The sequence below is a fragment of the Drosophila novamexicana genome, unplaced genomic scaffold (assembly GCF_003285875.2).
Source record: "Drosophila novamexicana strain 15010-1031.04,08,12 unplaced genomic scaffold, DnovRS2.1 tig00000877-arrow-arrow-pilon, whole genome shotgun sequence".
Classification (NCBI taxonomy): domain Eukaryota; kingdom Metazoa; phylum Arthropoda; class Insecta; order Diptera; family Drosophilidae; genus Drosophila; species Drosophila novamexicana.
The window spans coordinates 2282962-2294676 of record NW_020824831.1 but is presented as its reverse complement, the minus strand read 5'-3'; the positions used below and the strand labels follow the sequence as shown (position 1 = coordinate 2294676).

Genomic DNA, 11715 nt, shown 5'->3' with positions numbered 1-11715 from the left:
GGTGTCTTTTCACTGGGAAGAACATTGTCCGAATAGTTATTTCCAATACTCGGGTGGATAATGCTTAAATTGTTCTTGCCTTACCTTGAACTGACCTCATATGCCATATTCTTGCAATAATCCTGATCCACCGGTGCAATAAAGTCATGCTGTTGTTTTACTTGTTTATTGGATTTGTATTATTCTGCTATTGGTACAATATTGTTGCTGTTAATGCCTGAATGCATTCTCTACAGCTCGATTCTAGTTCTTGTCGAAATTCTCATTTTTCGTTTTGGGGCTCCAGAGTTTTCGCAACTGCAAGCGGTTCCAGAGAAAGGCTCGGGTAAATCAATAAGGATATACCATAAATGAAGCTGTTGTGGCGACTTAACCAATTATGGAAACAGATAATGGAATTATTTAAAAATCCTTAAAAGTTGAATTGAGTTTACATTTAATTTTATTTAAAAGCAAACTGAACTGATTTGAACCAGACATTCTATTGAGGTGATGACAAGGAAGTACCTCCTGATAAAAAATAAAAAGGGGATCTGTGTCAGTTTTAAATATGATACATTGTATAGATATACGACTCATTTGCATAAAACTACACATTTACAATTTTTCAGACATTTCAGAAATTAATAGGTTTCTCTGTCTTCTTCAATGCGGCATAATATAGGTATGTCATCACCTCTAGCGTGGTCAATTGTGTTAGATAATATATTTTGGTGAATGAAATCGAATTTAAACTTTTTCCACTTGAGAGTTTTCAGGAAATCATCAAACAGTGCTTCTCTTGATGGAATGATGCAATCTAGGTAGAAAAGTCTCCGTTGCCATATGTTTCCCGGATTTTGTTTTTTATCTAACAAAAAAAATCTGGGAAGCAACAAGCACTGCACTGTATTCCGTGCCATTATTACACGATGATGCATTTTTTCGCCCAGTCCAAAGATTCCACCAAACGTCAGCGATCCAACATCAATAAAATGACTTTCGTAGATGTCCTTCTATAATTAAATATAATTGTGGAACTTATTTTACAAGTTATAAATTTTACAAATGTGAATATTGTATAACTATTAAACAGTTCGTATAAAACTTACATTTATGCTGGTTCTTGACGTTGATGACGATGACGACGGTGAACCTGTATAAGTTTCAGATTCAATGGACTGTTTACTACTCTGTGAATCTGAATTAATTTTTGACCCTGATACAGAGGTAAGGTTTCTTAAGTTGCCTTTAAATGACCCCAGGGAACTTGATTGACTTTCGTCAATGGCTTCAACTTCTTCTTCCACGAAATACTTATTTTCATCTTCGGAATATTGGCTATTCGTTTGCGAATTAGTATAAGTTAATGGAATCATGGCCGAAGCTTTGCTGCCAATTCCACATACAAATTCTGTACTTAAGCTAATTTTTTCAAACTTAAAAAAAAATATTATAAGTTTATTTAAATTGAATATGGTGAATAACAGTTACGTATGTTTATAAAGAAGTTAATTAGACTGCCCTGCCAGCCTCTAAATCATCAACAAAAATCACGACTTTTCTGGGCGGAAAGCGAAGGCCATTGTAGCCATCCATATTTATAAGGTAGTTTAATACCCTATAGCACATCATATTCTAAATCAACGGATACCTTTGGTGGGTTAAAAACGAAATTCCCTTGTGGGGATGTAAAATTAAAATCTACCCATCTTGAACTCCACTTCTATTAAAAATATGTTTTAGCTGGATCGAATAAAAAACCAAGTGTTGGAATCAACGGTTTCCGCCCATGTTAGCCTTGCGGTAAGAATCTTGAAGCTGAAGAATATACTCTCGTTTAATAAGCTTTTGAACCGCATTCGCAACGCAAGAACGTATCAAAAAATTCTCACAAAGTTTCCAAAGGCATTCACACAATAGTTTTTCGCTAATTAACCACTGTTGTGGATGGAATTTCCCAAATCGCTAAAACAAGAAAAATTTCATTTTCTACGTAAAGCTTTGGAAATTGGAAGTTTGAAGCAAATCGGACAAAACTTCGTCCAAAAATATATTTCAAACGCATTTCTACCGAAGCTTCTGCGAAATTTAGAACAAAGATCTTTGAAAATGAGTTTGTGACGGATCGGATGGTAAAAAATGGTTTCATACAACCGTTTTTCGAGATATTTCCACATGTACGGGTGACTTTTCCCGAAACCCCACCTTAACGTGCACCTTTATCACATAAGGTGTAACAGTGAAAATTTCATTTATATTAAATTCGTGAAAATATATTTCAGATATCACTTAACTCTTTTAAGTAGTACGAATGTTTGCTAAGATGCCGCTTATCGTGCATATTTGTACGCTTTGCATTAGTATTATAATTTATTTTAAGCCATTATAAATCCTATACGTATTCTGAAAATAACAGTCAACCTTACCTTTAAGATGACTAAAACGATAATGATAACGAGCTAATGATAATTAACTACATTTTAGAGCGTTCTAGAATAATTGATATCCATATCTATGTCAATATGCATTTAGATAACTCACCGTTCTATTTCGACTTTTGTTGTTTGTATCCGACGTGTTTTTGGCTACATGCTTGCCGGTTTTAAAATCACTATCAAAATTTAAAAAAGTATCTTCCAGTTGATCTACAAGCATGTGTATCTTTCTTCCATTTTTTATGATAACCTTAAAAAATTAGAAATTGATAGGCATGTTGGCTTGAGAATAAATATTTGATATACCTTCATTTCCAGACACTGTAGAATTACACATTCTCCACTTAAAACAAAATGAACATTTGTAAATGTACCTTTATCATGAATGTAAATTGTGTCCAAAGGCTTATATTGCTTAAGGGTGCATAATTTACACGCTTTTAAAATCTATAATAAACAGTTAGCTTGCATCTATCTTTTTAATACCTCTAGTCCAATTTACTTACCTGATCCTCGGTGAGAAAGTCAAAGTAGTCTAAAGCCATCAAGGCTGTTTTCTTTTCATTCCAAATCTTCTTCATGTAAGGTTTTAAAATAGAAATAAAATCATTGTCGAACAAAACTAGTAGCTCGCATTGCGCTACGGAGCCGTCACACAAAATATACGTTTGAAGGGTAAGAACGACAAATGCACAATGGGAACGAAATACAAGTTAGAGTACATCAATCCGTTTCAAGATTTCCATCCAATATACCGAAAAGAGGAAAACATGTCGAAAACAAAAAAAAAAAATAAATAAATAAAAAAATAAAAATAAACAGCACGTTGCGAAGTGAAAGCTAAATTGGGAATAAGCTTGAGGTCCTAGGGGTCGATTGAGGCTGCCAACCTACATATATTCGCTGCCTACGTATTGCAGTCGCAATCGCTTACACGATTGGAAGGATTTTGCGGAGGGGGCTCTGCTTTGCTATTCATTTTGATTGAATCGAATTAGGACTTAACTTTGTTTATTGCTGATTAAATTGGTTGGTGCATGCCTTTGCTTTTGGCCACGAAGTATTCCGTCATTTACAAACGGACTTATGATATCGCGTGTCGGGCTTATTTATTTGCTTTCGATGTAGATATCTCTGCAATATACAGTCTCTATCTGTACATAAGCAAACAGTGTCCAGAAAATTAAATATCTTGCATGTCCTAGATATATATATGCAATCGAGAGAGCTCAAAAGTCAACTGCAGAGCACTGCTGGAAAATTAACTTTCTTATTTTATTATTAACATATTTATTATTTTATTTTAATATAGCCTGGCTACTACAGGCCTTTGGCTGATCGTTGTTGTAAATTTATTTTAATCAATTACAGTATCCTAGCATAAAATTTACAAGAATGTTAAGGTCTTTATGCAAGTTTTAACATGGCTTAAACAGATAGCGCAAGAATTCCTGCAAAAATGTGCACACATACATTTGTGTCTTTTTTTTAATTCTGTTCTGGGAATATGTGCTATTATTTAAAACTCAATTCTTGGTATGGCTGTAAGATATGAAGCGACAGCAAGTGGTTGGCTCGGTTGTAGATGGATGTGAGACCGACACCGTCAGAGCGAAGAAAATTTTATTTAAATTTATTTTGAACTACTTGTATATCTCTATACATTGTAATTTGTGGTTTACTTTAACCGTGAGTCTATATTTTTTTGGTTTTCGATAAATTTTTCTTAATGATTATTAATGTAATACTTATTTCGTCGAATTACCGGAGCGTATGAGTATATGGTATATTTATTAATCCAGTGAATCTTCACTTTTATGATTCCGATCATATTATATAGTACTTATATTTACATATGTAGTCACATTATATTGAAAAATAATACATCTCTGGTTTAAAATACTTATCCATTATAATTATATTGCCTATTGGGGTATGTTACACTAGCGCAATACCCTCAGACAAAGTGTATTCGGCCAGCACTGTAAATTTGACTATAAATACTCTTGTTTTTGCAAACAATTTTTAACTTTGTTAATTCCAGACGCATGATTTTGCTATCTTCGATTAAGTTTGCAATGTTGCCGATCTGCTCGCAAACTTTTTTCAAACTACCTACACGTAATCTAGGTATAATACAAATCAACCTTATCCACATCAGTTACTCAGCGACTCTTACATATTCAAGCCGCTATATTCTCCCGGCCGTGATGGTTCATCTTCTTAGGTAATGTGTTGCTTAATGCTTTTTATTTTGTGTGTAAACACTATATCATTCCCGTTTATATAGCAAAAATCATTTATCATGCATCCCCATAAGAATTGGACAAATATGATGTCGAAAACTATAGAGGTATTTATTTATCCGCTGTTCCTAAAGCCTTTGTGAGAATCGTATATATCAAATGTTATGCAGCTCTATTATTTGCGCATCCTAGAATTGGCTCTTAAAGCGTAGATCCTAACTACTTTTCTTAGTCTTAATTTTCTAGTAATTGATTGTTTTGGGAATAGATTTCAGACTGACATCATCTATACTCATTTTTGGACAGGCCTTCGGTTCCGTAAACCACCCTTTGTTGCTTAAGCAATGATGCCTTCTGGCTTCCCAGCCAATATTCTCAATTGGATCTCAGAGTATCTAAGTTATATAACTAGTTTCTTTTCAGAGATTTTTTTGTTTTCTAAATGCATTCGCTACTCTTTACTCTTTTCATCAATGACCCTCCCTCGATATTTTCACCCTCTCGAGTGCTAATGAATGCTGATGATCTTAATGTGTGACGTGCATATAAGGTTATTGTCTTAAGTTAAGCTGAGGCTTTAAATGGAAAAAAGGTAATGACTTTCTATAGGAACACAAAATGAAAACAAGTATTACAGATTATTCTGCTTGGAGCCTACTCTATTAAGTAGTTAGTCTTAGTCTATACTCATAGTTTGTATTCCTTTATGTACTACCACTAACCAAACAACGTATTCAGCTTATTTTATGCAGTGCACTCTCACGATTTATGTAGAAACAAAACTATTAGGAATTGATTTTGATACCATTAAATATTTTGGTACCATTTGAAAGTGTAATATACATATAACATATAATATATATAATATAGTTTAATAGGACCATCACTTAATAATACTGTATAGTTACTTTATTCCTTAAAATACTGAATATTTCAGGCCACAGTTTATTTAATGCAATCACTTCTATTGGAGCGGTACTTTACTGTTGCACTACCTAACGGTACTTTATTTATGTATGCCTTTAAGAACAGTTTTTACAAGCATTTTATTCTGAATTTGTCACTTAAATTGTCCAGAATAGGAAATATTTAAAATGGGTCCTCGAAAACAATTCAGTAAAGTGAATTGGTTATAAGCCACTTTAAGTACCGTCTCTCTCAAAGTAAAATTGCAGAGATGGTTTCATAGGCCCCAGAGTTCTGGAAATCCGTAATATTTGCAAGTGAAATTGATTTGTTGCTTGTGCGGACACATACTCAAAAATACATTTAAACGATCCCTAGATATAATGAGAGCGCATTGAGAGCACTGAGAGTAAGCCAAAGCAGTGATGCCGTTCTGTCGCAAAAATCATATGGTAGTAGTGGGAGCGGGATAAGAGACAGCGATGTCGTTCTACCACACAAATTTCTTACTCTCTTGCTCTCGGAGTAAGTGATCGCTTCCCGTGCTCAAACAAAAACGAAGACGAGCTTGGACCATTTGTCAGCAATTTTGAATGTCCACATTAATTGTACTAGTTGTCTCATCTGTATGTTGTTTGGTTAGTGTTTAACCTAAAATACGAAACAAAAAATGGCCCCGGACAAGCCCGAGAAATGGCAGTTTGTATAGGTGAGGGGTAAGAATGTGTATCTTATATAACAACGAATTTAATTAACATCTACTTACATGTAGTTATGAACGTATGAGTGCGTGTGCAGTCTTCCACCATCGCTACATCGCCTATGCAATCACCTGGTCCAAAAATGATTTCCCCTTTCGATACCAACTTTTTAGAAAACTGTACTAAAAGTAGTATTAAAAGAAATACGATTTTTGTTGCCGATTTTAAATGTGCGTTACCTTATTGCCAGATATTTTTATCATCTCAACTTCTCCCGTTACGATAAAATAAATTGTAAGCGGCAAATCACCCTGTCTTATAATTGTACGACCTGAACTGAGTGACAAAAATTTAATAGCAGGCACCAAGCGAGCACGTAATTTCTAAAATAAATACATAAATTGTAAGAACCAAACATATTTTAGGAGTTGATACTTACTGGTGGAATAAAAAAAAAACATTTCAATCCAGCAAATAAAATGCATAGTTTCTTTCGGTCAGATATTGTCCGTACCAAATGTGGTGTACGTATTAAGGACTTTTCCTGATATATTAAAATATTTAAGTTAATAGTTTTTGAAACAAGTAGAGTTTATACTAAATAAAAATTTGCAGCATCACTATGGTTAGTGCTTTAAATCATTTCTTTTATTGTTAAAGCGCAAGGCCAGCTTTAGATATACATAAATGAGATCGAACATCGCCTCTTGCTGAAGTAAGTCAGAAGGACATCAACGAAAATCAATGAACAGGACACCTACGGACACCCATTACTGGAGTCATCGTTAACTCAACAAGATTAGTTGGCGCCCAAATAGAACCTTCATTTTAAATAATGTTTATATATTTATTGGATTCAATAACTTATATCTTACATAATTTGCGCTTTCTGTATTTTGGAAAGTCAATTATTTTATGATACTTTTTGTTATTAGTAATGTAAATGTATATATAAAAATTAAACAATTATTTGTTTGTGGGCTACTACAAACTAAAATGGTTCGGAAAGCCTAGCCGCTGCTCTGCTGCCTGTGGGTCGTGTCTAGAAGTTCATTCGGTGCATTGCGTGGACATACGGACTTTACGTTTAAAAAATCTAAGGGATACGACTTAAAAGCAAGCGAATTATAAGACAGCGATGCCGTTCTACCACACAAATCACAAATTACTCTCTTGCCCACGATTTTGGACCAGATGTCAGCGTTTTGGTGTGTCCGTTTTGGTTGTACTGCATGTCTTATCTCTATGTTGTTTGGTTAGTGCTAAAGCGTTGAAAAAAGAGAGGCGGACAGAAAACTCGGCTGCTTATGCTGATTAAGAATATATAAGCTATATGCGATCAGAGATGTTTCCTTAAGAAAAAATGTAATACCCTTTACACGGGTATACAAATATTTGGAATCAGTTACAATCAGCACAGCGATTCGCTAAATGCTAGGGTTAAATATCATCGGATCACAATAAATATATATATATACATTATTATATATTATATACTTACAGCTGCCGTAAGCATTCCCATTTTTCGCTTCGTACGCATCAGCAATGCTATATTTTTTCTAACGTTTGCGGAAATTTTCGGAACATCGTCACTTTCACCATCGAGCCACTGGTTATTTGTAATGACTACACGGACTACCTTTTTAAATAAAGCTTTAAGAATCACTCTTTTTTTTACCTCTTCTGCATCTCGCACACGTTTGGATATCATTTAAAAATATCTTTTAATTCAAACCAGATAACAATTACAATTGACGTAGGAACAAAAATGACATTGAAAATTTAAATATTGTATCTGAAATATGTTGTTGTTTAAAAAGCACTCTTTGTGTATTTGCCTGATCTCGATTTCCTAAATGTACCTTGAACCCAACTTTACCATTACCTCTTATAGAAAGTTTCTGCAATTACTGATCGTTAGGTTAATTGTTTTTTAAAAACACGGAAACTTAAATCTAACTTAATCGGTTATGTGAATTTGACGATATTTATTTAAATTTGTAATCGATAGGCAAAGACTATCAAATCATCTTACAACAGTTAGGGCAATTAACTCATTTGGCACTGTTAGAACAGTTTTATTTTAGATCATTTATGTCTTTATGCAATGTGACATCTTTCTGCCACCATAGATTCATCCAAAAGCCCGACCGATGGGTCATTCGTTATAAATGGGATCTAAACTAAACATTTACCGCTTTTGTAAAATTATATTAGTTGAACAAAAAACCAATTGACCTCCCTTATTGCAACAGGCGGTTGGGCCAAAAACGTATATAAATATATACGAAAATAAAATAATAGAGCTATAAACTAAAAAATAAATACAATCGAGCTGGTCTTATTATTTAAAGCACATACGCAACTTGTCTGTTCAAATTTATATACATAGATATGTGTGGCATTTTTACATTCTTACACTTACATTTTTTACATACTTAAGTTGTACATAAAAGATTAAAACAGAAGGAACAGCCCAGTATTTAAAAGTAGTATGTGCCGCCTAGTTAGTAATTTGGTAGCTGTATGTTAGCACTTCGTTCCCCTCTGTTATGCATAGTAAATCCGCTAGATGGCGGTATTTTATACTGCGACTGTAGCTCTGCACTATTTATGCCTATCGATTACTCTCTCTTCCATTTGAAAATGTTAAGAAGAAGAACAACAGCTGATTAATATAATACGGGTTTCGTTGTGAATATTTTTTTTAAATAATAGCTTATCCATTTTTTTTTAATAATCAAAACTTTTCGAATTTAAGCTATATTATTGGACAGTGAAATGGAACCACCATCAATATCCGAAACCCAGAGTGAAAGTCGTAATGAATATAAAGTAAATTACATATTTATTGAAACATTTCATTGCAAATCCAATTCAAACTTTCACCATTTCAGTTATCAGAGAAACGGACAAAGTCGTCAGCACTTACTTTAGGCACAATACCATTACGAGCAGTTATGTTGTTCTTGGCTGCAACTGTCTTTACTGCAGTACTTCTTGAGATTCTACCACACTATACTAAAACAAAAACAGAGATTGAACCATTAAATGGTACAGAAAATGCCTTGGTTCGTCAACGGGCCTATTCAATTTATACTACCAGCCCCACAGAGGAACACTTGGTGCACGTACTGGACGTTTTGAACATATTCGGTTATAAGAGAGTTGAGCTAGAAGACAACTGGGATTTATTGTGGGCCCATGACTATCCGTTCCGCGTTATGCCCAAACTAAAGAATCTAGAAAAGCACCAATTTGTTAACCATTTACCTGGTTGTGGTTACTTAACAAATAAAGTTGATTTGTGTACGACGCGACTACCTTTTTTGCCGCGTGCTTTTCGCCTCCCAGATCAGAGAAACGCCTTATTGGAATACGCATCAGCGCATCCGGAGGCACTCTTTGTACAGAAGCACAACGAGCATCGTCACATTAAAGTTCGGGCTTTAAATGATATCGATTTTCATTCCAACGATTCGTTTGTCCAGGAGTTCATTCAGAAACCATTCTTGGTCGATGGTCATAAATTTGATATCGGAGTATATGTTGTGATCACTTCCATAAATCCATTGCGTGTTTACATATACAACGGTGATGTATTGTTTCGGTATTGCCCTGTCAAGTATTATCCCTTCGATTTCGAAATTCAGGACAAATATGTTGTCGCTGACAATTATTTACCCACCTGGGAGGTTCCGTCTTTACGCAAGTATTATAACAACTATGGGGGAAGCATGCGTGCTTCTTTTGAAGCGTATGTACGCGATCAAAACATGGATCCCTCAAAAATATGGCCCCAAGTGGAACACATTATACGTACCACTATTTTGACGAAAGAACAAGATTTAATAGATACTCTACGTATGTATAAAAGGCATAATTTCTTCGATTTGTTGCGTTTCGACCTTTTTATTGATGAGGAACTAAATGTACACCTAATGGAGGCCAACATGTCACCGAATCTTTCTTCCGCTCACTTCAAAGAAAACTCACTTTTGTATAAACAAGTGCTTTACAGTGTGTTCAACCTGGTAGGCATTCGTCCAGTGATTAAATCAGAAATCAGCCATTCCCCGTATGTTATGAATGCCATTAAATAATTGGTGTTTGGTTTTAATTAAGATCTTTTAGACTTTCAGAAGTAATAACTGCTGATAAAAATTTGGCGACTGCGCTAAATAATTGTACATCCAACGATTGCGACAAGTCATGTAATAAAGAAGAATGCAGCCTATGCCTGCCTTGTATAAGTGGAACAGAATATAAATGGCTACAAGAAGCTCACGATGAGCACTTGCATCGTGTTGATATGAAGCGCATCTTCCCTAAGCCAATAGTAAATTCATTTCGAAGGCCCTTTTTAATATATTATACATTTATATTTGAATATTTATTAATATGTTTTGTTTTCAGCATAATATTGACACATTTGATATCGATATTGAAACTACACAAATGTCCAAGAGAAACGCATGGATAACACGTTGGTTTTTCAATAAGTGTCAATATGACCGAACATGGTGCACCTGACAGCACCAAAATAGTCGGAAAGAAATATGGAATATACGTATTAAAATTATAATATTATTTATACAGTTACCTTTTATTAGAAATTTATAATTGAAGTTGTGCATACATATTTAAACAGTATTTTTAATTATTATTTTCTTTATCAGTTTCAACTGTCAAATCTCTGTAAGCTCTGTTTTCTTTAACATCTGATAAATCTCTAAATATAAAACTTTTTGTCCTGACTGACTGACCGACTGACTTATTGACTGATTGGTGATTAACGCCCAGCCCTTACCGTAAGAGCTATGAAGCTAAGAGTTTCACTGTAGTTACCATATGTGATGAAAGTGCAATTAAGACGGGGTTTCGGGAAATTGCACCCGCCTGTGTTGAAAAATCGTGAAAAAAGTTTGTATTGCCTCAAATTCATTTTCAAAGTACTTTGTTCAAATTCATTTAAGGGGTGTTTCGCACTTTTTCGTCGGTGGAAAGTGCGATTCAAACATAAGAATTCTACATTCTACATAAGAACTTAATGAATAAGTGTTTCAGCTATTTGGAAAATTCCTCCCACCAGAGTGGTAAATTGGTGGTAAACGTTTGTATGAAAGTTTTTTGTTTGTTTACCGTCCGATTTGTTTCAAAATCATTTTCAAAGCTATTTATACCCTTGCAGAATATATTATTTATTAATTAATTAATTTTACTATATATGCAAAATCCTATTAAGATCGGATTACTATATCATATAACTGCCATAGGAACGATCGGTCGAAAACTAGGTTTTTGATTTAAAACCTTTTTTGTTTATTAAGATATCTTGATCAAACTCGGCATTAACTATTTTCCCTGTGCTTCTTAGATACGGGCAAAGCACTATAAGCATTATGAAAAGGTTGGGTCTGCAAGGGTGTTAGATCTTCGGCGTGC

General features: G+C 34.3%; 2 protein-coding genes across 3 annotated transcripts; one reads left to right on the top strand and one right to left on the bottom strand.

Annotated features, from left to right (window-relative positions):
- Positions 1–526: 526 nt before the first annotated feature.
- On the bottom strand, positions 527–8058 carry LOC115765011. Of its 2 annotated transcripts, XM_030708363.1 has the most exons (10): positions 7949–8045; positions 7772–7896; positions 6710–6814; positions 6510–6653; positions 6336–6447; positions 2924–3057; positions 2724–2864; positions 2524–2667; positions 1092–1418; positions 527–995 (listed from the first exon to the last, which is right to left on the bottom strand). In XM_030708363.1, the coding sequence occupies exons 2-10, from the start codon at positions 7808–7810 to the stop codon at positions 624–626; spliced, it is 1518 nt and encodes a 505-aa protein (XP_030564223.1). In that variant the 5' UTR covers positions 7811–7896; positions 7949–8045; the 3' UTR covers positions 527–623. The 2 variants fall into 2 exon arrangements, with proteins under 2 accessions (XP_030564223.1, XP_030564221.1); XM_030708361.1 differs by having other exon boundaries at positions 533–995; positions 7772–8058.
- Positions 8059–8944: 886 nt separating this feature from the next.
- LOC115764896 (tubulin polyglutamylase TTLL6) lies at positions 8945–10957 on the top strand. Its single transcript, XM_030708187.1, has 5 exons — positions 8945–8964; positions 9032–9105; positions 9168–10348; positions 10405–10609; positions 10687–10957. The coding sequence occupies exons 2-5, from the start codon at positions 9052–9054 to the stop codon at positions 10801–10803; spliced, it is 1557 nt and encodes a 518-aa protein (XP_030564047.1). The 5' UTR covers positions 8945–8964; positions 9032–9051; the 3' UTR covers positions 10804–10957.
- The last annotated feature ends 758 nt before the right edge of the window (positions 10958–11715 follow it).

Coding starts and splice junctions, on each gene's coding strand:
- LOC115765011 (XM_030708361.1), bottom strand. CDS start 7,981: ATGATATCCAAACGTGTGCGAGATGCAGAAGAGGTAAAAAAAAGAGTG. Junction 2,865..2,923: donor ACTTTCTCACCGAGGATCAG/GTAAGTAAATTG, acceptor TGTTTATTATAG/ATTTTAAAAGCGTGTAAATT. Junction 1,419..2,523: donor ACAAAAGTCGAAATAGAACG/GTGAGTTATCTA, acceptor TTTTTTTTTAAG/TTTGAAAAAATTAGCTTAAG.
- LOC115764896 (XM_030708187.1), top strand. CDS start 9,052: ATGGAACCACCATCAATATCCGAAACCCAGAGTGAAAGTCGTAATGAA. Junction 10,349..10,404: donor TCAGAAATCAGCCATTCCCC/GTATGTTATGAA, acceptor AAGATCTTTTAG/ACTTTCAGAAGTAATAACTG. Junction 10,610..10,686: donor GCATCTTCCCTAAGCCAATA/GTAAATTCATTT, acceptor TTTTGTTTTCAG/CATAATATTGACACATTTGA.